We start from the raw sequence: 24,071 nt of genomic DNA, 5'->3' as shown, positions 1-24,071 counted from the left end.
ATTTTCTACGTCTGTGGTTCTTGACAACTCTCGTGTTTTTCGTGGCGAGACTCCGGTGCCTACGCTTAGAGGTACTGGGCACGGTAAATTACGCTATGAGGTTTTATCAAGTTATTGAATGTCAGAATCTCAGAAATTTTAAAGTTACATTTTAATTTATTATCTCACATTAACTAAATGAAATAAATGTAAAGCAATGTACAGAGTTCAACATACGAGGGGCGTTCAATATGTAATGTTACTCCGTATGTAATTCCGTAACCGCTGGTTATTTTTATATGCGGGTTTCGGCACATTGTAAAGCAATTTATTGGGAACCCAATGATATATAAATTATAAAAATCGGCAGGTTCATAGTAAAAATATAATCATTTTAGTGAGGTGTACACAGGTATACAAGAGCATTACTATAATTTAGGTTTGTCCTGGGCATCTAGAGTCTCAGAAAAGTAGAATAACTTTTTAAATCATAGAATTCTATCATTTTTCTACAAGGTACAGCAATTTGTGATGCGTTTGCTTTTTTTTTTAAACTATTTATTGCATTTTTAATTTTACAACACTACCAAAAAGTCTAAACTCGATGTTGATTCCATCTGGGATGGGTGTTGAGAGCGATTAATCGAAGTTGTAAGAACTAGTTTCGCAATCGAGAATTAAGATACTAGTATCAACTTAAAATACAAGAATTTTCTAAACGATGATTATCGCGCCTAACAAAATTGCAGAGGCTTATTGTACTCACCTTACCATTTTTCGAGAAAAATATACACACTCAATTTAAAACAATTATAAACTTTTTTATATTAGTTTTCATATGTTTCTGTGAAGATCGTGATTTGTTTTATCTGTTTAACTGAATATTTAACTATAATTCTAGTTGTTGAATGGTATAATCAAGGAATTACATATTACAATCTCAATATTTTGGACATAAAATTGTCTAGTATACCCGAGTACACCTCACTCAAATGATTATATTTTTATTTTGAATCTTCCAATTTTTATAATTTATATATCACTGTGTTGCCAATAAATTGCTCTATAATATGCCGAAAACCGCATCTAAACATAGCAAGTGGTTACGGAACTATATACGGAGTAACATTGCATATTGAACGCCCCTCGTATGAAGTTTTGCCTTGAAAATGCTTTTACAGTAAGTAGTGCTAAAGTATGTATGACAATATTTTTCTAAAGATCATTGCAACTGAGGAATACCAGTTTACCTACATTTCCAGTATCAGTAATATATGTTGTATATTTTTCTTCCCTGTTTTTTTTCTGCATTTTGTCCAATTTTGTACAGTGCCCTTGAAAAAAATATGTATTGTAAGCACTTTGCATTTATTTAGCTTATAATGCTCAGGTGACTTGTTGTGATCGCTCGAAGTCCGGCGTCTGTCATCTGCCTGTCTGTCTGTCATCTGTCAACATTTAGCTTGTGTATAGAAAAGAGATTAATTTTGAATATGGATTATCTAGGATCAAAAAGTAGGTCAACAGGTCAAACCAAAGAATAAATTTTGTAAGTAAGTACCAGTTTATTCATCTGTCAGCTTGCCTGCTGGTCTGGTCCAGTCAATTCTGTTCCATGGTTTCGTCAGGTATCTTGGTCAAATATTTAGACATACCATTTGCGAACGCGAGAGAATGTATAGAATTCATTTCTCTTTCAATTAGGGCCAACTATATTTAAATCGGACAAGGTAAAACCACATTCCATAATGAAGTGTGACACAAAATACATGTATATGCAATTCATTCAAAATGATATTTTTATTTGCTGTTATTGGGTAATTATTACCTTGCAAGGGCCAATGGCCATTATCTTTTCGTTAATTAGCCTATACAAAATTCAATTTATATTACTTATTTTGATCAGTAAATAATCACACCTCTTGATCTTACACAATACAGTAGTTTTGTCCTACTACAAAGTAAGGAAAGATAACACTTGCTTTACTCCTTCATACAATTTGTTATTGTTTCCTTTGCTATCTTATTTTCTTATGATATATGATTTTTTTCTCAACCCTTACCATGTTATCTGTTTTATTCTTATTAAACCGTCTGAGTACGCCCTTCTCTCCTATTTATAATCTAAACCCACAAATTAGAATGCTTGCCTTATTTAAGTCTGGGACAATGTCGATAACCGATCATCTGAGGTAAAAAAGAAACAAACTTGAGTGGATTGTCTATGTCGAGGAGAACTCGTTGTAATTATTATGTCTTGTAATGTAATATGTAAATCTTTAGAAATGAAGAGCGGCAGCAGTGCTTCGGTAGAAAACTGACGTCAAGAATTCGAGTTACCGTCATGTTATAATCACAAAATTCGGAAAATGCACATGTGTTTTACATCTGGTACGCTTACAGAAACAGGGTCACTTCTGCCATTGGAGCGTTTATTGTATCTTGCACTGTTCTAAAAAATTTAAAAAGATATACTAGTACCAGTCTTCTGGATGAGTCGCCCATGTCGGTATAAAGAATGTTTTAATACTTCAAACAAACGCAAAACATTGTGCAAAAATATCTTCATGTTAACTCACTAAATGAAAACATTATCAAAGGACGTAGCATCATTGAATATTGAGGACAGGGATTTCGTGAAAAGAAATGGCGTCATATGAAAACCTTGTCTCGTTTTTTTCAAAATTGCTTGATGCCGATCAAACAGGTTCTATAAAATGAAGCAACAACCAGATTGAGTTAAGATTTCGGAAGATCTCGAGTTTAAATTGTGTAGAACGAACAAAATCCCTTTACATACGATTTATTTAGAAGGGGTCTTGGTTCATACAGGTCTGACAAAGATATAGTTTCGAATTGGATGGTGATCAGCTGTACATACATGGAATTCTTTCGGAAAAATTCACATGAAATAGAAAAAATGGAAACTCCACAGGTCGTTCAACACGACAAAAACGAAAATGTTGCAGGCTCGGTTTGATTGAGCCTGTTCATAGACGGTAGTGAAAATACATGCTACCGTTCACGCCCTCTAGCCACGGGTTGAGCAGAACGCAACATTTACACATGCTAAAAGTACAAAAAGCAATTTAGAGACATCCGTAGACGTATTCATACGGCGGTTGTGACGTGTAATTCCGTGGAAAGCGGCGTATGGTCCCCAGATAGAATGATTGGTTTGCCCCCAAAAAGAAAAATTATGGGCAGAACTAAACAAACTGGAATTCAGACGGGAGATCTGAGGTTATGGAGCCTGTATATCACGGGAACTGTCAAAAGACAAAATTAAAAAGCAAGCACCATATCCAAGGTCACGTAATCAAGATTGTCCAGTAGCACCATTATAGTTCATTTCAAAATCGAATGAGCTATTTATTTTATTTGGTTTAACGTCGCACCGATAAAATTATATAAGTCATGTGGTGAATTTCCAGCTTTGATGATGGAGATAGACCCAAGATGCCCCTCCGTGCATTATTTCATCACGAGCGGGCACTTTGGTAGAACCATCGACCTTCCTTAAGCCAGCTGGATGGCTTCCTCACATGAAGAGTTCACCGCCCCGAGTGAGGTTCGAACCTACATCGATGAGTGGCAAGTAACCTGAAGTCAGTGAACTACTCGGCCCCTTCAGATGCAACAGTAATATTTTAACACATAATGTAGAAATCAAATATACAATTCCTTTGTAGGAACAATTTAAATGGCTTTCGTGCCCGAGTGGTTAAAGTCGCTGATTTTTTTAACAATATCTGTCAGTTGTTTACAAATCATATATAAATATCCGTCCAGAGGGCACCTGCGAATTTGGCGGTAACGAGTTTTGCCGAGATGGCCGAGGGACGGATTCATAAACATATGACTTGTATTTTTTCTAGCATATCGTACACTTATAAGCTCATTATTCTGACAGATTATTTTTCTTGCATACCTTTTTTACAAATAACAGTATATAAAGCAAATAGAAATATTTTCTTTGTGACATCCTTTTGTAAACAAATCGTGGGAAATGTACGTCCGTTTGCAGCAGTGACGTTATGGTATTTCAGTGAGTTCCACTTCAATTTCATCATTTGTAGCGTAACGGCAGTAGCTGGCATACGGAAGGTCGGTGGTTCTATTCAAGTTCTATCATGATGAAATAATGCAAATAGGGTCATTTGGGGTCTTCCTACATCATCTAAACTGAAAACACGTCATATGACCTATAATTGTGCCGTTGCGGCGTTATACCCAACAAAAAATATGTGAGAACATTTTTTTTTACTTAATATCCAAAAGAATGAATGATGAAATAACTACAGAAATACTGCTCTTTTTAGCAGCTTATAAAAAAATACCCCCAAAATACAAGTGATATTAAATGAAACACAAATTATGAATAGACATTTTATTCAATAAGCGTATACATGTAACGGTACACAAAATTATATGACAAGAGAATAAATTTAAAAAGAATAACTGCATTCTTGCGCTGAAAAAATTTTTTTTTTTAAATTGCAAAATCTTTTCGAAATCGAACAAGAGGAATTCCTGCAAAATACTGTGACGGGTGAGAACATAATATATCTTACAAAGTATTTTGTGGAAGGAAAAACAAAACCAATTTAGTTTAAAAGTGAAAATGGACCAATATTAATCATGTGTAACATACGCGATATATTTAGCCTAAATGCAAAATGATTTGAAATATGTATTCAGATCAACAAACATAGAACAAAGTATACAAAATTAAAATCATGTAACGAAATGCCTCAGACATCTTTTCTTTTGGTTCAAGAAAAATAAAGTAGCAGTAAATTTAGAAAGATGCAGCAATGGACATAGGAAATATAAAAATTCTAAAATCATGATATGAAATATCGGGCATGCAATTATCTATTGAAGCCTTTAAGTGGATATACCATAAAGACGTATCCGAGAGTTGCCAATGCGCATCTTTTTGCGCATTCACTTTAATGTTACAAAGAAGGAAAATTTTAATCGGCGGAGAGAATTTTCTTCGCATGATTGTAGAGCATCATATCAGAAACAAAGTTATGGAACAATGGGGGTTCCCATACTACATATTGAGTTATCTGCCCCTGAATGAGTTTTGTTTTGCTCTTTTAGATCATTTTCAAGGGCAGACAACTCAAAATCTAGCGTACGGATAGCTTATTTCATTTCACTTTATTTTTTGGTTATTACATTTCCGGTCATTACGCAAAGATTTTAACCATTCTGTCAAACAGAATGTTTGCTTGATTTCCATGAGTCATGAGTAAGTATACTGAATTTTTCTTGGAAAAAAGGGCATAATTTGAAAGAAAAAAATCTATTTGTTTGCGTAGGCGGCTATAGAATAAGATTCATCACATAGAATTTCACCAAATTTTGTACAGTTTAGGGAAATAAATAACAAACACTAACTAGAAATCAAATAAAGTGTAACTAGCTATTTCCTTGAGTTATCTGCCCTTGAAAATGATCTGGAGCAAAAGAAAAAGAAAACTCGCATACAGGGGCAGATAACTCAAAAAGTAGCATTGGGACCCCCAATCTTTTTCATACTGTTTCTACTATGATGCTCTATGACCATGCAAAGTTTAAAACAAATCTCTCCTCTAGTTAAAATTTTCTTTCTTTACCTATACAACAACTCCAAGATACGTGTATTTTATCAATAAAACTAATATGGGATGTCTTCCAGTAAGATTTCTTTATATCCTGAAATGTTTTTAATCCAGAATTCCGAGAAAAGCAATTTTTAAAAACACATTTTGCTGATAGATGGCTAGTTTATTTAGACAAATTTAAAAATTATTTCGCGAAAATCAAAAATTGGAAATTTAGGCAGTATTTAACAGAAAAAACGTGAAGCATAAATGAAAACAATACACTTGTAAAATTGGACAGTATGTATTCAAAATTCACCCTTCCATAACCAAACCGCTTCAGCAGAGGAAGGCACCATAACACGCATGTGCTTAATTTTGGTCTTTCACGTAGTTTGACACTTAATAAATTCATTCCGTCAATTCTTTTGACTACTCATACTGGTGGTTGCAAAGAAAGCTTTGATGTGTCCGTTTACAGTTTGCCTGCACACTGGACATTTTATGAGAGCTGGAGCACATTGTGGACAGCTAATCATGTGACCGCACGGAAGGAAAATCACATCTGCACGGCTGTCCATACATATTTTGCACAACTGGTTCTCCTTTAACTTGTGGTTTTCTTCTAGAAGCGTCTCCAGTGGCTCTGTAATAGATACACAACACAAATGTTTCTGACAGACATGTGGGAATTTAAACAGAGCATATTGAAACGGACTATTTAAATCACCGAAATATATGTACACAGGAACATCGTTTTCATTTGCGCATTATCCCCACAGTCGCATCTACTGTGAAATCATTATTATTCGTGGGGGATTAATTCTCGTGGATTTCGTGGTTGGGCTCAACCACGAATTTAAGTCCCAACGAACAAATTGTGCCCACGATAATTTAAATAGTAGGCCTACGCAAACCACAGGCCCCATCTAACGGTATCCTTATGGTATAGCATTTATATAGTAAAAAAAGAAAAGGTAGGACACTTCCGAAACACCAAATCTGGTTTGAAGCTTATATATAAGTTAACGGACGGTTCAAACGATACACTTATTTAATTGATATTATTGTAATAAACCTACGGCATAAGTTTGACCTTTATCACTACAGTATTTTTAAAGAAATCAGCGATTTCCCACGAACTTCAGATTTCTACATCTTCCCTGCTTATATACATCCGGTTTGCAACGGAATGAATTTGTAGTCCTTATTGCGAAAATAAACCTTCAATATCGAAGGTATAAAATTTCGTGAAAATAAATTGAAAAATTTATATTCTGTACCGGCTTGGCCCGATATAATAATGTTGTGGCCACGCTTAGCAGCGCTCCTTAGTTCGTCTAACTGAATTGACATTTTTGTTTATTATTGTTTGCCGCTACTTTTTCATTCAGTTCTATTCAAGTAATGATGATGAAGGTATATAGCCGAGGTATATCGATTTTTCCCGGTATCTGTCAAACTACACCTATTACCCAATGAAATCGCAGAGGATATTCGCACCGTAGATCCGGAAACAGCGGAGCAAAGCAAATGTTGGACTCGATTCAAAATGTAAAACATCGATTTTATAGCTAAAATAGGACTTATTTGAACATTTTTTGTGGTATATTTGTTAAAATTAATATTTCCAGCTAACGTTTAAATTTTATTCTATTGAAATCGATCTCAAAAATTTGTGTTTTGATTTCTGAACGCCTAGTTTTTGGCGACTTCCGGTTGGGCGTACAGAGAGTCTATACACTGTGGATCTTATATTAATGAATAAGAGAATATGGGTATTCGGAAGTGTCCTACCTTTTCTTTTCTTACTATATAATGCTATACCATAAGGATACCGTTAGATGGGGCCTATGCGCAAACTCGCAAAACAAGACACCATAGCCGTTCGATCTGATCCGTAGTTGTATGCATGTGGCAGTACTAACCTGCAGCTTTCGTGTAGTTTATGGAGGCTCCATCAACGATAAACATAGGTATGCGTGGAAACAAAACGGACTATTTGATTTAGAAATGTACCCATGGTTTGTTTATGACATCCTTGTCAAAGTAAAAGTAGATACTAAAAATAGAAGTTTGACGTAGCGTCACGCGCCAACCGCACTATAATACGGCTGTTATTTGATTTTTTTCGGCCCCGCTATGCAGTTTGTTTATACACTAGCCTTTATATTTACTGACATTTAGAAAAAATACTACGACTTTGGAACTATTAAATATTATAAATTAATTGCTAGATTTCATGGGCGTAGGAGCGAGTTTAACTTTGGGGGAGGGGAGGGGGGGGGGGGGGGGGGGCCAACCCTTTTCGACCAGCGGTTTGTGGCGGGGGGTGGTTAGCGGCAAGGTATCCTCGGTGCATTATTCGTGACAAAGACTCAAAGCCTTGTACAGGGATTAATTGGGCCAAAGGCCCCTCAAACCTTTATGTTTTAGCAATCATTGAGTTATTCTGATGATACAGGCACTGAACTGTCTTAATCAGTCATATTATGTATTGTTCTAATTAAGTGTGCCATTTTTTACATTCTTCTGTTGAAGCCCTGGACATACAATCAATTAGCATTGCATTTGTCTAATTGTGGTATAAAGATGTGGAAATATCATTTCCCTTGATTGGACAATGAAAAACAAAAAAAATACATAACGTTTACATGCGTAAACAGGCTTAATAGTTAGGCCTACATTGATTTTGCAGACGCTCAAACCGGAACTGTAGTGATTGCGCTCAATGATATATTATTTTTATAAAATGTAAACAATTCTTCAGGTTGAAAAGAATTAGATCTATATGATGCTAAGTAAATGTTATATTAGACTGCAATTTATATCTCTTTTTCAAAATATTCGGGGGGCCAAACTATACTTTGGCCCCCCTCTCCTAGCTTTGGTGTGGGGGGGCTGGTCCCCGCTGGCCTCCCCCCCCCCCCCCCCCCCCCCCCTCTGCTCCTACGCCTATGGATTTGCGTCCGATGCATTAATACTTAATTCACATTACACGTTTCTCGGCAGGAAATAACATATGCACAATTTCAACAGCATGTAATTTTAGATGCAGACGCGCCATTCATTTTGGAAAAAAATTGGACCAGTTTATAATAATTTATGAAGGATTACTATGGTTATACTAGTACTACGGATTAAAAACAACATTATTTAAATCTATTATACAACATTATCTAAATCTATTATAGTTTGTTTTAATTTGCAGTATAATAACTAGTTTTTGTTTAAAATACGATCAAATGATCAATGATCAACTTTATATTTGTTTCGATTACGAATGCTAATTGTGCAAGCTGTTACGGTTTTGGCACTTTTTAAATGGCACCGACTTTTCTTATCGAATATTTCACGGTTTTATTAAAATGTTTTGCAAATTAGGGGTCATATAATTATAGATAACGCGGTCGTTAACTGGCACATGATCACTCGCTAATCTCCTGCGGCGTTGATTGCAAATTCGGTAACCATGGTAGCGCTGTTTGACACGTGTAGGTTTCACATGTAAGGAACCCAAGTACCTGTAGCTCTATATGATTTTTTTTTTTACAAAAAATGAAAATCCACGAATTTACGTCCCCACGAAACAGCCGTTCTGGCCGAAACCACGAAATTTCGTGCCGACGAAAATAAATGATTTCACAGTATAACTCGATCGCTAAAGTAACAGAGGTTGTAGGTGTGTTACACATTTCAGTACCTCTCGTGAAAAGACTGAATCAATCCAAATTGCTTTCAATGATCTTATATACTTGTTAAATCTTGTTTACCATAGATGCAGTCATTCTGACAATAAAACGAAAGTCTCTTTTGGTCAAAATGTTTTAGTTCATGGACTCATGCCACATGATTATATCTATGTCAGCTTGAATCCATTACAACAGATGATATGCTTTCAGCAAAATCTGGTAAAATTTCAAAGGAGGTCACCTAATAGAAAACCGTATTTAGATATTAATTATGACCCACAGCTGTAAAAGATATTATACAATATTAAATCCCTAACCACAAGAAGATGATACCAGCCATTTTTTCTGAAGAGGCCGACTACTTACATCCATGAGGCCACGTCACCTAGTTCAATCGGAAGTATGTTAAGCTGGGGTTCACCATTCGTACAATGTCGATACCCTACCACTCAATGCTTCTTCCATCAATATTTTGGTAAAGGAAATTTTGATGTATGTACGAACACGAACTGGTAGACGACGGACACAGCAATAGGAAACAAATACCTCGTACAGGTGGGACAAAATAAATGAAATCTACGATATCTTTGACAAGAAAGAATTCTATTACCAATTTTTTCGCAGTCATCTGGGGTACATTCATCTAATTGCTCTTCGAAATATGCCTCATCTTGACCTTCTTCAAGATCAAAAAGAATTTTGCAGAGGTCTTCACCTTTGAAGTTATTACTGCCTGTATTCAAAACATGAAGGTATATAGACAGAACTGGGTGAATAAAGGAGAGAGTATTTTCTGGGGGTATACTTTATTACAGAGCTCAAAAACGGCTTACAATGCCATAATAGATTTAAATGCATTATGGAATCAACTTTTAAAGGAGTTCATCACAATATTTTGTGCGCAGCTCAATCGCGCAGCAAGCGATATCCACTGTAAAGTTCAGAATTCGCCGCCGAAAGTGCATAATTGTCGGATATGAGGGCACTCGCGCAAAATATATCGTATGTACTGACAATATAGGTCGTGCATCCATATTTTACCTTTAAAATTGATGGTGTTTTATTGGAGGAGTAGTTGTAGGAAGTGCTCGAATCGAATACATTGTGGACAGCCAATTTGAAAGTAAACTATTTCGTCCAGTAATGATGCAGCCGACTCCAAGTCAAATAAAATTCCAGAAAATCTTAAAGTAGATATATCTCCTTCAAGTTCAAATGTGACTTCCTAAAAATGTTGTTATACTTTTTGTGCCCCATCCCGAATTTCACGTAGTAAGACCAGAGTTATGGCACCTGATAGTCAAATTGTACATAAAGGGTCTAAACATTTCTGTCGCATGTACCTCAAAATTATATGCGCCAAGAGTCATGAAACCACACAAGAATTAAATTCTGAATGCGAAATTGTGCACCAGTGCTTTTATTTGAGGTTTCACTCAATAAAAACAGATTTATGTCCCTTGACGTGGTCAAATATATACGTAAATGGGATGTGAAAGCTTGTGTAGCACGTATCTCAAAAAGTATTTGATCTAGAGGCTTGCAACCTTAAAGGAGCATTATTCCGCATGTGAGTAAGAATACTGGTTAAGGAACTGGTAATAACATTGTGCAATTTGTTTTGTAAGAAAAAAAAATGTTCATAATTTTTAGGTGGGTGGGGTAATGAAAAAATACTTTTGTGGGTGGAGTGAATATTTTTTAATTTTTCTTGAAAACAAGCACGGGTTGATATTATTTTTTTGGTTTAGATTTTTTTGTCTTAGTTCTAGCTTACATAATATAAAATTTGGAAAAAATCTGTCCGCTAGATTTTTCATATCATTAAGAAATACTTCGTGTTTTTCTCAGTTTCAGATACTTTCGACATCTGTCAAGAGTAATTTTTCTGAGTAAATATATCTATATGTTGACATTTTATGCATAGTTATAGTGGTGTTATTAATTCGGATGCATAAAAAGTAACATCAGAATGAAACTTCGAATAAATAATTGTTTGCAGTAGTTTTATTATAACATGTATGTACTGTTTCTTCAGACAAAAATACCGATTTGGTGTTCTTAATAAACTTTGAATATTGAAAAAAAAAGCACGGGTACCTATTAGTTTTATTTTTTATTTTAACTTGTCATACATCAATCTATAAATATGCAAAGTTACAAAAAATTCTGTCCGCTAGAAATAATTGTGAAAAACACCTTTAAATGACTTCTAATTCAGTTTTACTATCTTTCTACTGTAAAAATAACCATTTTCTACCGATTTTTATTCTTCAAGAGCACCCTAAAATATCAGTACACTAATATACCATTTAACATTTGACACCAAACGGGGAAGCCAATCTTACCGTGATTTTCAATAAAGATCTTAATTGCTTTCTTCACCATTACTTCCGAGAAACCCATGTCAATACAACTCAGAACAGCTGCAGTTTTGAGGTGATGTTTGTCATCTATCGACGCCTGCTGTAATGTATATGCAGTAATCATTCATTTGATACAATTCAATTAATTTTAGAAACAGTATTAGTTCTCCATCAAATAATGGAAATAAAATATATCAGTAAACCGAAATTAATTCCTCCCAGTTTTGAAAAGAATGGACGAATAATAAATTGCTACTTACTTTATTATTATCAACTTCTTCCACATCAGGTTTTTCACCACGACCTAGCTTCTCAACATACGCCTGCCCCTTTACAAGAAGTATATGAGGACACTTCGGATACCATTTGGCGTGCTCTTCTATAGGGACGTCGCCACGTTCCCAGTTTTTTAAACCTCCACCACAGAAATAACACCTCACACTGTCACCAACACCTAGAGTAGAAGCAGCAACAAGGACCGATTTTAAAAACAATACTAGTGTGTGTGTGTGTGTGTTTTTAGTACATGTTTTTTTAATATTCAGTCTTTATGTGTCTTATGGCGGCTGTAAAATGCCACCGCGTACTTGAATTCAGTGTTGTTATAAGATCTGGTCCTTTAGGATCATGGAGTCTATTCAACAGATATGTAATAGAGTTTCGCTTAGGCCGGTGCTATGGGGCGTGAGAAGTGTTGCACATTTTATCACCTCACAGTTTTTCTTTTATTTTTGTTGTTGCATTCCATGCCTCCAAGGGATCATTTTTAACGGATTTTATTATTCATCTGTAACAGTTATCCAGAAAAGCATCCTTTTTAATATAAGAAATAAGTGCATCAATTTTCAAAAGTTTAAACAAAGTTATCAATCTTAAAAGTGTATGTATTCCTTCTTTCTTAAAGAGTAGTGCATGTTCTAGGTAAAGACCTTTTTGTTTGGAGGTGGGTGTACCTGCTACCATGACAGTATACTCTATATAACTAATGACAAAGAAAGTTGTTCATACACTACAAAAATAGTTCCATTCAGGATCATCGTGGATAATTTATAACTGGCATTCAATGATCACATTACTGAAAATTCAGCTGACAATTTAGATAATGTTAATTCGTGTTTCACGAGAGGTCGCACATCGATCATTTCATATTTGAGGTACATGTGTATATGTTTCCTTTCTCGGAAGTATACCTTGTTAGTACTTTGATATTCTGGCATTTGATTTGTTACAAATATATCAGAAGTATATCCTTAATAGCACAATTTATAAGTGCGATATTTATTGAATTAAGGTAATGTGACGCTATGAATTTCTATTTTGCATACATCACCTGACACGCTTTAAAAGAAAAACAAATGTAAATGTAAATTCGCGTATTCTCTGCTTCACCCAATCTGTTAATATTTGGTGTTAAGAAACTGGGTCATCGTCATGAAACAGAAAACATATCTACCAAAATCTGCCCCCGCCAACGTCTCAATGCTTTGATTTCTCACGCTAGCGTACTATAGCAGATTTTGAAAATAAATATTTATGTTTGTTTGAAAGGCTGAACGAAATATAATCATAAACAAAACTAGACGAATTAATACTAAAGGTAAAGGTCAAGGTCTTGTTTATTATAGTGTCACCCCTATTGAAAGGGCCAACCAATTTGGCTTATGAGACACCTTTATTGTGCGTATCAATTACCTCCCAACTCCTACCACTATGCCAGGCGCCAGGCGGATAGAAGTCGGTAACCATTCATTTAACTAGCTCGCGGCTCACGAACCGGCCTTTTCAGAACGAGTCCCATGGCAAACATCCCCCGAACGAACGCTCCCCGTGAGGTTCGAACCTTCGACATCCCGATCCCGAGGCGGACGCCTTAACCACTGGGCCATGGTGACCGGTTTACTATTATATATTTAATACTATTTAAAAATGATTCCAATGAAAACATCTATCATAATGCCCATTAACACTTTCTTAGGTGATGTTGTTGCAAATATGTATAGAAAATAGTACAACTGCCACAAATGTGCTAGAAGCAATCATAACTTTTCATGTTGCACAACAGAATATACATATCTTTTAAAGTCAGACGTGCAATATAGAGTCAACGTTTTAATATTTATACCTGTGTACACTAATCCTGCTTCTACCAGATCTGCCTTGTCTATTGGAATATATTCTGGCCATTCTTTGTATGATTCAAGACGTTTAGGAACGAAGGCATACTGAGGAAACTTTGGTTTTTCCACGTTGATTCCAAGTGCAATTGGTGGTGGTCGAGAGGCATTCTGCTGTGAGATTTTAACATCGCTGCATTCTGACATTATGATCAGATCCTAAATCATTGGCTGAAAGCAAAAAAAAAAATCTCGATAATATTGTTTATTAAATAGATTAAATACATTACATATGCTGCTAAATTTACCTGTCACACACGTATGCAACAATATCTTCGTAACTTGGAATCACTTACCTCTCGTTGCTGTTGGTTCAAAACCTCGCTTGGTGAGAAGAGGGACACACTTTTATCATTCCTAACTGATACGAGGTAAGTTATTGAAACGGTCTACTAATTATGATACAACTTCTAATTTTAGATCCAGAAATATTTTACAAAGGGGCGCCAGTCTAAAACAAAGATGTCACCACCAAGGCACACGGCGAGCGCTGAGAGTGGGTAGGTAAAGCAGGGGTGCCTTTGCCTATGTTAGGGGGATCTCCCCCTCGGACCAAGCCTCGATCCAGGCCAGGGTTGCAAGGCATATACATAGTCATACAATGAATTGAATATAGAAACATATTTCATTCAAATTTGCGCTGTTGATGCCTGTAATTTTAAATGTCATACTTGGTGCCAAGAGATAGAAAGGGTTTCTTGGACGAAAGGTTAAATCATTACGTATATCTTCTAGTTAAGAAATAGCTCTAATAAACATTAGTCCTAAATAAAATTTGCTCTCGAGGAGTTCGGAACTTCGGATGCATGTTAATTATATCACAAGTGCGTAGCATGAATGATTTGATTAGTCGCATCCGAACGCCTGACTGATAAAATTATTGGAACATTTTTATCATTTCGATTCTAACCACGGAAATTCTTCGCATTTTACAGCACTACATTTTTACGGTGTTCCGTTTGGACAATCGTGACTTTTTTTAAATACTAAACAGCGATGCATGATGGTACGATAACGAAAAAGCGATGGCACGATAATGAAACAACGACGGTACGATGGTGAAAACGCGATGGCACAATGTTGAATCGCGAAGCTGCGGTGGTACGATGGTGAAATGTCGATGTAATATCGCGTTTTCATCATCGTACCATCGCGTTTTTACCATCGCACCATCGTGCCATCGTGTTTTCATCATCGTACCGTCGTGTCATCGCGTTTTCACCATCGTATTATCGTCCTTTATACCATCGTGCCATCGTGTTATCACCATCGTACCATCGTGGTTTCACCATCGTACCATTGCGTTTTCACCATCGTACCATCGCCTTCCGGTTAGAAATGCACTTGTATTTTTGTCAACAATAGGTGAATGTATCTCAATGTATTTTGTGAGAAGAAATTTACCATTTAGATTCTGCTGTTTTGCAAAATGTTTTACAAAATGTTCAGTGCTCAGTTCATTAAAACTGTAACATCTTCAAGGCCACTTCCTTTGTATTTTATGTATGCATGAAAGGAAAACGGAAAACGGTGGATGTAAAAGTCAACTCAGCTTGTTCTTGTTAGGATGTAGAAGGTACATAGTACGGTGTTCCGTTTGGACATTCGTGACTTTTTATTTAATACTAAACCGCGATGCACGATGGTACGATGATGAAAACGCGATGGCGCGATGGCACGATGATGAAACAACGATGGTAAGATGGTGAAAACGCTATGGTACGTTGATGAATTCGCGATGGTACGATGGTGGAATGTCGATGTAATATCGCATTTTCATCATCGTACCATCGCGTGTTCACTATCGCACCATCGTGCCATCGCGTTTTCATCATCTTACCATCATGCAATCGCGTTTTTTGCCATCGTGCCATCGCGTTATCATCATCGTAGCATCGTGGTTTCACCATCATACCTTCGCGTTTTTACCATCTCACTATCGCGTGAAAATGCGATGGTACGATGATGAAAACACGATTGCACGATGGTGCGATGATGAAAACGCGATGGTACGATGTAGAAAACGCGACATTCACTCAGATATTACATCGACATTTCACAGTTCTGTAGTACATGTTAATGCAAATTAATTGCATCATTTGTACTCTTAAATCTATACATTGCCACTAGTCATAAATGTGTTTGTTTATATAAGTACACACGTACTTGTACCTTTTACATATTTCAACTCTTTTTTTTTCTTTCCTTTTTTGTAGCTGTAATATTGTAAATTTATTATTTACCACATATGATCTTTATTAGTTGTCATTGTTGTAAATTAAAATATTTGCATTAGTGAAGACCCGTGACTAATGTTGCGAGAACTTGTGGGTCGACCCTTTTGCCTAGTACATGTACAATTGACGTAGTTATCTGTTTATATATGTATATATTAGCAATAAAATATGTTTAAACTGACATTTTACCATCGTACCATCGCACCATCGCGATTTTATCGTGCCATCGCGTTTTCACCATCGTACCATCGTCATTTCATCATAGTGCCATCGCGTTTTCGTCATCGTACCATCGTGCATCACGGTTTAGTATTAAATAAAAAGTCACGATTGTCCAAACGGAACACCGTAACATAGTGCGATGTAAAAATGAGATTGTATCAAGCCTGTATTTCACTGACACATATACTGTACCATTGCGCATGACCACCGGAAGGCGATGGTATGATGGTGAAAATGCGATGGTACGATGGTGGAAACGCGAAGGTACGATGGTGATAACGCGATGACACGAATTTGAAAACGTGATAGTACGATCATGGTGAAAACACGATGGTACGATGGGGAAAACGCGATGGTAACGATTGTGAAAACGCGATGACACGATGATGAAAAGGCGATGGCGCGATGGTACGATGGTGAAAACGCGATGGTTCGATGATGAAAACGCGACATCACATAGATATTTCACCATCATACCATCGCACCATCGCAATTTCATCATCGTGCCATCGCATTTTCACCATCGTACCATCGTTGTTTCATCATCATGCCAGCGCGCCACTGCGTTTTCGTCATCATACCATCGTGCATCGCGGTTTACCATTAAAAAAGTCACGATTGTCCAAACGGAACACCGTACATTTTAGCTCAATACGTCATTTGGCGGGACATATGCTGTTATAAATACCTCCTCACGATTGGAAAGTGTTGCAGAACGGAATTTTCTGATATTCAGTAAAATTTGATCAAGGTATTAAGCAGTGACTGCTGTGAAAATGTTAGCTAGCTATGTTATGAATAAAGCAAAAAAGAACTTTTTTAGATCTTCTGTTGAAAATAATCAAAATGACTCTAAGTCTCTTTGGAAGTGCCTAAAAAAACTTAGCCTTACCAAATAAACATTCTCAGTGCTCAAGTAACATAGGGTTGCACAGGGATGGTAGCATTTGTTTTGATAAAAAATCAATACTTTTACTACTTCTGTGCCTGACAAGCTAGTAAGTAAATTACCAAATATTGTTAACAATTTTGGTAGGAGCTTTGTTTTAATATTTTTCTTCTTCAAAAGGTATTCTGCCGAATAGTTTTTCATTTTCTATAGTATCTGAAAGCAAAGTTTTTAAGCATCTAAACAATCTGTGTCCAAACAAAGCTACAGGATCGGATGGGATCCCCTCTCGTTTTTAAAGGACTCAGCCTCAATTATTGCTGATCCTCTCTCACATACTGTTAACCTGTCTATTGTACAGGGTGTGGTTCCCGATGACCTTAAGTCTGTCCAAGTAGTCCCGAGTAGTCCCCTTATACAAGAAGAATGACAAGACGGATGGTGGAAATTACCGTCCAGTCTCCATACTAAGTGTTGTGTTTAAAGCCATAGAGAGGGTCATTTATGATCAATTAGAGGAATACCTAATTCAAAATAGGCTCTTGTATGAGTTTCAATCAGGTTTCCGGCATGGGTTTTCCACCGATACTTGTCTTGTTCATCTCACTGATTATATCCGTTTTCAAATGGATAAAGGTTATCGTGTTGGCGTGGTTCTTTTGGATCTCCAAAAAGCATTTGATACAGCTAATCATTCGATTCTCTTAATGAAAATGAATGCTATAGGTCTCTCTGAAACTTCCCTGCAATATCTATCTATCTATCTATCTATCTATCTATCTACCTGTTATAAAAGTCAGATGTAAATAGATCTAATTTATACTCTATGCAGCTCTAGTTTCTATAAACAGTACACATCCCTCATTATGAACTATACGAACAAGAACATTGTTAAACTACGTAAACACTGGAGTCTAGAATATTGGAACATGGATTATAAATAAGTTATTTAAGTATTCTAATATGCTTGTCTCTGCTAAAACACTCTTACGCTAGAATGACGTCACGTTCATGTGCGATGACGTTTAAGTTGTTGTTGCGAACAAGAAAAAGAGCTTCTGTGTTTTGTCTAATGTTTGAGATTAAGGGCATATTAGAATCGAAATAATTTATAGCACTTATGCTTTAACATTATTTATGCACGATGGATGGTTATACGGCGGGCGTAATAATTTCACAAGGGCGAAGCCCGAGTGAAATTATTTGAACGACGTATCACCACCCGAGTACATGAAAAGTGTTAAAAGATGCTTGTGCTATAAATTATTTAGATTCTAATATCCCCTCAATCTAAAACAGTAGATAAAATATAGAAGCGCTCTGTCTTGGTCGCAACAAAAACTTTGACGTCGAGGCCTGTTAATGTGACGTCATCATATGGGAAAATTAGACCCATCGTGAAAATCACCACAGAAGTCGATAATAAGTTTGGCAAAGTAAATCTGCTGTCGATATTGTTCAGTAGTTTTGGCCTAGTCCGTATTTTAGGCCGATGTCGATTCCATTCTTCGCGAATATACAGTTACATTAATACTTTTGATCATATGGATTTAAGGTAATTTACAGTGATTGCAAAGATAAATTAGAAAATACGAAGTCTAATTGGTATTTGGTAGATTAATCAGAATACCATTTAGATCTGTAATTGTTTTCTCAACAAACACATTATTATAAAAGCGAGCAATCACTTTGCAAAAATAATTTCTACTATCTTAAAACAGTTTATAATAATAATAGACCTACTTAGTTTGATGATAAGGTTTTAAATAGATTTTTGTGTAAGCAAATAACTGCACATTTATTATTATGTCGTGAGCGGTGTCCAACTAGCTGAGAATCTCATGCCTGCTCGAAGACAGAAATTCAACTTCTAAACTTCTCGAAGTTTGATCCAAAGCTACACCTGAAGATCGAGGAACGTCAAATTTCAAAATAGCTTTTAATTTTGGGCCAGCTCAATGATCAAAATTCGTAATATTCCAAAAGCCAAATTTCGAGCTTGTACTGAATGAACAGTATGTTTAAAGATTGATATTGAACTAACAAAAAGTCAAATATCGAACAAGCAATAAGTGTCAAGCCATCTCGAAAATCGTACTTCAATTTTTGAAAGCTGAATTTCAATAATAATACTGAAACTGCGATCTGCTCAAGATCATAATTCAAAGGTTAAAAGATCGGACATATCGAAATTCAAGTTTTTTTTTTTTTTTTTTTTTTTTTTTTTTTTTTAATCTAAATAGATTATTCCCGGTATTATATTTTCAAGCCTTCTCGAATTTTGAAATTGAATGAGAAACTAACAATTGATACAGCTGGATTTCGATCTTGCATTAATTTTATTTTATCTTCTTCTTCTAACTTGCCCAAAATATGCCGCCTCAAATTTCAACGTTTTGAAAGTTTTACGGCTTTTTTTCTTCTTACACCGCACTGGTCATAGTTTTCGCAGAAGCGGTAGTTCCAACAACGCGGCGGTGGAGGATTCGTCGCAGAAGCGGTGGAGAAATATGGCCGACTGCCTACATTTACGCTAACATCGGTAAGTTTTCTAATGAGTTTTTCACGTTTGACTGAAAACGACCGGTGAGACAGGAGCCCACATGGGTAACACTTGCTCAGAGCAATTCTTTGTCATTAATGTAAAAGCTTCTGTACAGTTTGACGAGTGACTGCCATTTTGAAGAATTCCCATCAAAAATGGTAAAATTGACCCCTGAGAACGTTTGCACCAAATTGTAAGTATGGCACTTAACTGTCAAGCAACAACTATTTCTTCATAATCGGTGAATTTTCAGTACATGCATATGAAATAATCGGCCAAAAATTATTCCAACGCAGTGTGCGGTGGGTACAATTGCAACACATTACGGTGTATCTTGTTTCTTTAATGTTCGTTATGGACTTTTAACTTAACAAAACAGCATTTTCCCAGGAATTTGATCAGGGTAGGTACAAAAAATCACTTTGACATTAGACAGCAATAGACACTGAATGTTAAGTAATAATATACTACTGATTCGCGCTTCCGTTCTGTTGATTACACAAAAAGCTTTATTTTGAACCATAATTATGTTTTTTAATCTACTGCCAAATAATAACGTTATGTTCTTTCGTACCAAATACACCTTAATTATGATTATTCATATGAATAAATGGTAGTTTTCTGCATCTTCTTTTTCCCTTATTTTATACAAAATATCAACTGACAATATCGATTGTTTGATTAAGGTATTAGGCTCCTAATAGTAATGTTTAAAAAACGGCATTTGTTTGGTATATTCTTACAGTTGACCGTGCTTCGCACTTTGTTGCAAAATTTTAAAAAACTTTTACCGTGCCGTTTTTTTTTTTTTTTTTGTTTTTTTTTTTAATTTTGTGTAATTTATGGTATATCCTCATATTAAAATAAAACTGTCAATATCATTTTTTCTAGGGTGCCTCAAGAAAAAGGAATTTAATGAGACAGAATTTTTACTCCCAACATTAAAAAATTAAGGTCGAATCCTGCGGGCCTGTTTTGAATTTTGCTCACTTCATTCAAAAATAACCTTGGGGTGGAAGTAAAACTTATCAACATTCCTTCCAGAATATGTAATCTAAAGAATGAAGGCAAAACAGAGAACTTTTACCGCATGTAACTCGGTATTTTTAAAGATGTCTAACTCTACCCCTTCAGTTCCAGAGTTAATTTACTTTCAACAGCAAGAAATTGCTTAAGAAATGATTTTCTTTCCATTTTTGTACAATATATCAATAACAAGCCTTGAAAGAACTAAAACCTTATTAGAAAAAAGGAAAATAAGGAAAAACAATTGGTCCTAGTGGTCCTAGTGGGGCTTGACCCTACGCCCCCATCCCCCCATCCCTGAAAATTGCAGTGAAAGTAATTTTATGGTAGGAATTGAATACTCTTCAAAAAGGAGGTACTCTTTAATGGACCCAATACCTTAAATGTTGACCACATGCGACTTTTACATCATATAACAGACAAACTTATCTAATGTACAAATTGACAGGGTTTCCACTGGCCCTAATTTGTTTTGCCGCAAAATATCGAAGTAGGTGACGCAGTGGGATGAAAGCTGGAAGGGGGAGGGGTATTCTCCAATACACTGTACATGCTGCAACCATTTGCCATTTTTAAAGTATTATTTCATTTTTTAACATATTTATGGATGTTCCCATTTCTCTTCAGTTGTTATAATAAAAGTAATTGAAATGAGTTGTTTCTTTGTCGTCCTCTTGGTACTAGAACAAGGAGTTAAAGGTATCTTATGTTTGACTGGCGTTGTGACAGTTTTCAAAGCAGAATGAAGTTTTTGTCTTTTATTTGTTGTATCATTTCTTTCTGCCTGTCTGTTGTTAGTTGTTTGTACTCTGTTTCTCCGTTTATTTTTCTATGTTAAAATTACCCTTGGAATTATCAAGATAAACATTACCGAAAATAAGGCCATAATTGTGGCCTCAAGGGAGTTAACAAGCTTTCCCGTTGATTTGACCTATTGCAAAATGTGGTCTGTATCGTGTTCATTAGAAACTGTGGACGGACGAAGGACGGACAGACGACGGACGAAGGGCGATGACATAATCTCATCTCGTCACTACGTAAAAAATCTAAACTTTTTCCTTGACACTTTGAGGTCCTGTGGTAAACGTCTGAAAATAAAAGGATATTGTAGAAGAAGAGGTAACTGAGCCTACTTGTAAAAAGTCTTAACTCTTATAACGAAGCTGCTCAATGGCATTTTGTAATAATATGCTACGTATTAGTCATTATATTGTATCTTAGTCGAGTTGGTATATCATACGAAGCAGAGTCGCATGTGGTCAGCACTTCAAACAAACAATCAATATTGTCACTTGATATCTTGTATTTAAGGATGTGCAAATCAATATTATATTTATCCTAAACTTTCAGTTTCTGTTGCTGTCTAATGTCAAAGTGATTTCACAGCCCTAACCCAATCAAAATCCCGGGAAAAGTGCTATATAGTTAGGTTAAAATCCTTAACGAACATTAAAGAAACAAGATACACCGTAATGCGTTGCAGCTGTACCCACCGCACACTGCGTTGGCATCAGTTTTGGTTAATTATTTTGTATGCCTTCAATGAAAACTCACCGATTACGGAGAAATAGTTTTTACTTGACAGTGCCATACTTACATTTAGATGCAAACGTGCTCAGGGGTCGTCTTGTACAAGATTTTACCATTTTTGATGGAAATTCTACAAAAACGGCAGTCACTCGTCAAACTACAGAAGTGATACCATTAATGACAAAGAATTGCACTGAACAAGATAATTCTAACTGACAACATCGTAATTGCATGAATGTGACAGTCTTCACTTTACTGTGAATCTTAAAGTCATCATTAACCAGCCTCTTAAATTAGTCCAAGTAACAAATTTACTTTTCATGCAAAATATATACAAATAACAGAATCGCTAATAACGATAGATATACTACCTTTTTTAGCTTGTGAATTCTATGTTAAATCCGAGTATACAGTTAACATGCACTTATGAATTATGAAACTTATTTTTTATTCCTTCTTTTCAATCCTTGGTCTATTTTAAATCACAAATTCCATTATGTATTTGTTTATTATTGGTCATATTTCACACACACACGAGGAAGTTGAAACTTGACATAAGCGAACAAGTGCAATCGTATTATATCTATTTATTCGAAACAAGAAAATAATTGTTTTGGCCATCTGCCAAGGCATGTCGTGTCTTAATTGTAACTATATATACTATTTCCAAAAAATATTAAAATTTTATTTGTACTGCAAAAAGTACAAGACAACACATTCAACTTAAAAAACAACAACAACATGTACTAAGTATTATTCATACATAAAATTTAGTTTACGCACAATATTTTAATTTACTTTTATAATCTAAACTTATTTTGATAATTTTGAAGGCACTGACCTCAAGATTTGGCTAAACTAATTTTTTTTTTCAAACTGAAATTTGGTCATATCATGTACATTAGAATATGAGTTTTTTGTTTCTAAAATATCTTTAAAATTCCAAATCAAGAAAAAAAGATGACCCTGTCGGGAATCGAACCCCGAACCAACGCGGCAATAAGGACAATTTTCCGTTGTCGTAAACAATAGAGCTGTAGCGGAAATACTGAATTGTGATCACAAAATATAAATATTTATAATCGTGACAGTTTACCTGGAGTAATGCGATTTTTGTCGTAAAAGGAAGTAAAACAGCAAATTCTCATGTATTTCCGTAACATACAGTCAGTAATTAAGTTTTAAAGCCTTCTTAATAAATATGACACTTACTTCCAGATAGCTAATGTTTTCTTATCGAATAATCTGGTGGCCAGTCCCTTTAAAATCTGATGTCATTCCTTTTGAAAAAATTTAAATAAAGACACGTAATGTTTCCTTTCGATAAGTCAGCGGATATCAAATAACAGTAACAATGGTAGTTCAATGTTTAAGATGCTATAGTTGATATTATATAAATATTGCATTCCCGAGAGGGTGATATGAAAAATGTTCACCGCGAGATATATTCATATTTCGAGGGGTGAACATTTTTCATATCACCCTCTCAGGAATGCAATATTTATTTTATTATACCGAAAACGTATAAGGGTCAAAGCTTTTACTGGAAAATCATCATAATAATGTATTTAACATTAAAAAGTAATCACTAACCAAATAACGAAGACAGAATTAAAGAGTCCTTACTTGTTAGCACTCATAATTTGTGGCGACTTTGCTGTGTAATAAGACGTTTTTGATAGATTTAGTTTAGACGTTTACATATCGCTGACCCCTATATTTATTCTAATATTTCAACATTGCGTCAATCAGTAACATTCGAAAAACGGTGATAACTTTCTTTTTTCTAAATGAAACATATAAGTGTGAGCACT

The 24,071-nt window shown here is 35.5% G+C and overlaps 1 protein-coding gene across 6 annotated transcripts; it reads right to left on the bottom strand.

Moving 5' to 3' along the window:
- Positions 1-4,354: 4,354 nt before the first annotated feature.
- LOC123551086 (inhibitor of apoptosis protein-like) lies at positions 4,355-23,614 on the bottom strand. 6 transcript variants are annotated; one of them, XM_053540577.1, is made up of 6 exons: positions 23,470-23,614; positions 13,757-13,979; positions 11,895-12,088; positions 11,617-11,734; positions 9,879-10,001; positions 4,355-6,222 (listed from the first exon to the last, which is right to left on the bottom strand). In XM_053540577.1, the coding sequence occupies exons 2-6, from the start codon at positions 13,953-13,955 to the stop codon at positions 5,996-5,998; spliced, it is 861 nt and encodes a 286-aa protein (XP_053396552.1). In that variant the 5' UTR covers positions 13,956-13,979; positions 23,470-23,614; the 3' UTR covers positions 4,355-5,995. The 6 variants fall into 6 exon arrangements, with proteins under 6 accessions (XP_053396552.1, XP_053396553.1, XP_053396554.1 ...); XM_053540578.1 differs by having other exon boundaries at positions 23,354-23,490; XM_053540579.1 differs by lacking the exon at positions 23,470-23,614 and adding an exon at positions 22,629-22,813 and having other exon boundaries at positions 11,617-11,731.
- Between the last annotated feature and the right edge of the window lie 457 nt (positions 23,615-24,071).

This window comes from Mercenaria mercenaria, chromosome 4 (genome assembly GCF_021730395.1).
Source record: "Mercenaria mercenaria strain notata chromosome 4, MADL_Memer_1, whole genome shotgun sequence".
NCBI classification, from domain to species: Eukaryota; Metazoa; Mollusca; class Bivalvia; order Venerida; family Veneridae; genus Mercenaria; species Mercenaria mercenaria.
This window is presented reverse-complemented; position numbering and strand designations above follow the sequence as displayed.

Excerpts from the sequence above, each read along its gene's own strand:
- LOC123551086 (XM_053540577.1), bottom strand. The coding sequence starts at position 13,955 with ATGTCAGAATGCAGCGATGTTAAAATCTCACAGCAGAATGCCTCTCGA. Across the intron at positions 12,089-13,756 it reads AGCAGGATTAGTGTACACAG|GTGTTGGTGACAGTGTGAGG; the intron begins GTATAAATATTA and ends CTTCTACTCTAG. Across the intron at positions 11,735-11,894 it reads AAGAAGTTGATAATAATAAA|CAGGCGTCGATAGATGACAA; the intron begins GTAAGTAGCAAT and ends TATACATTACAG.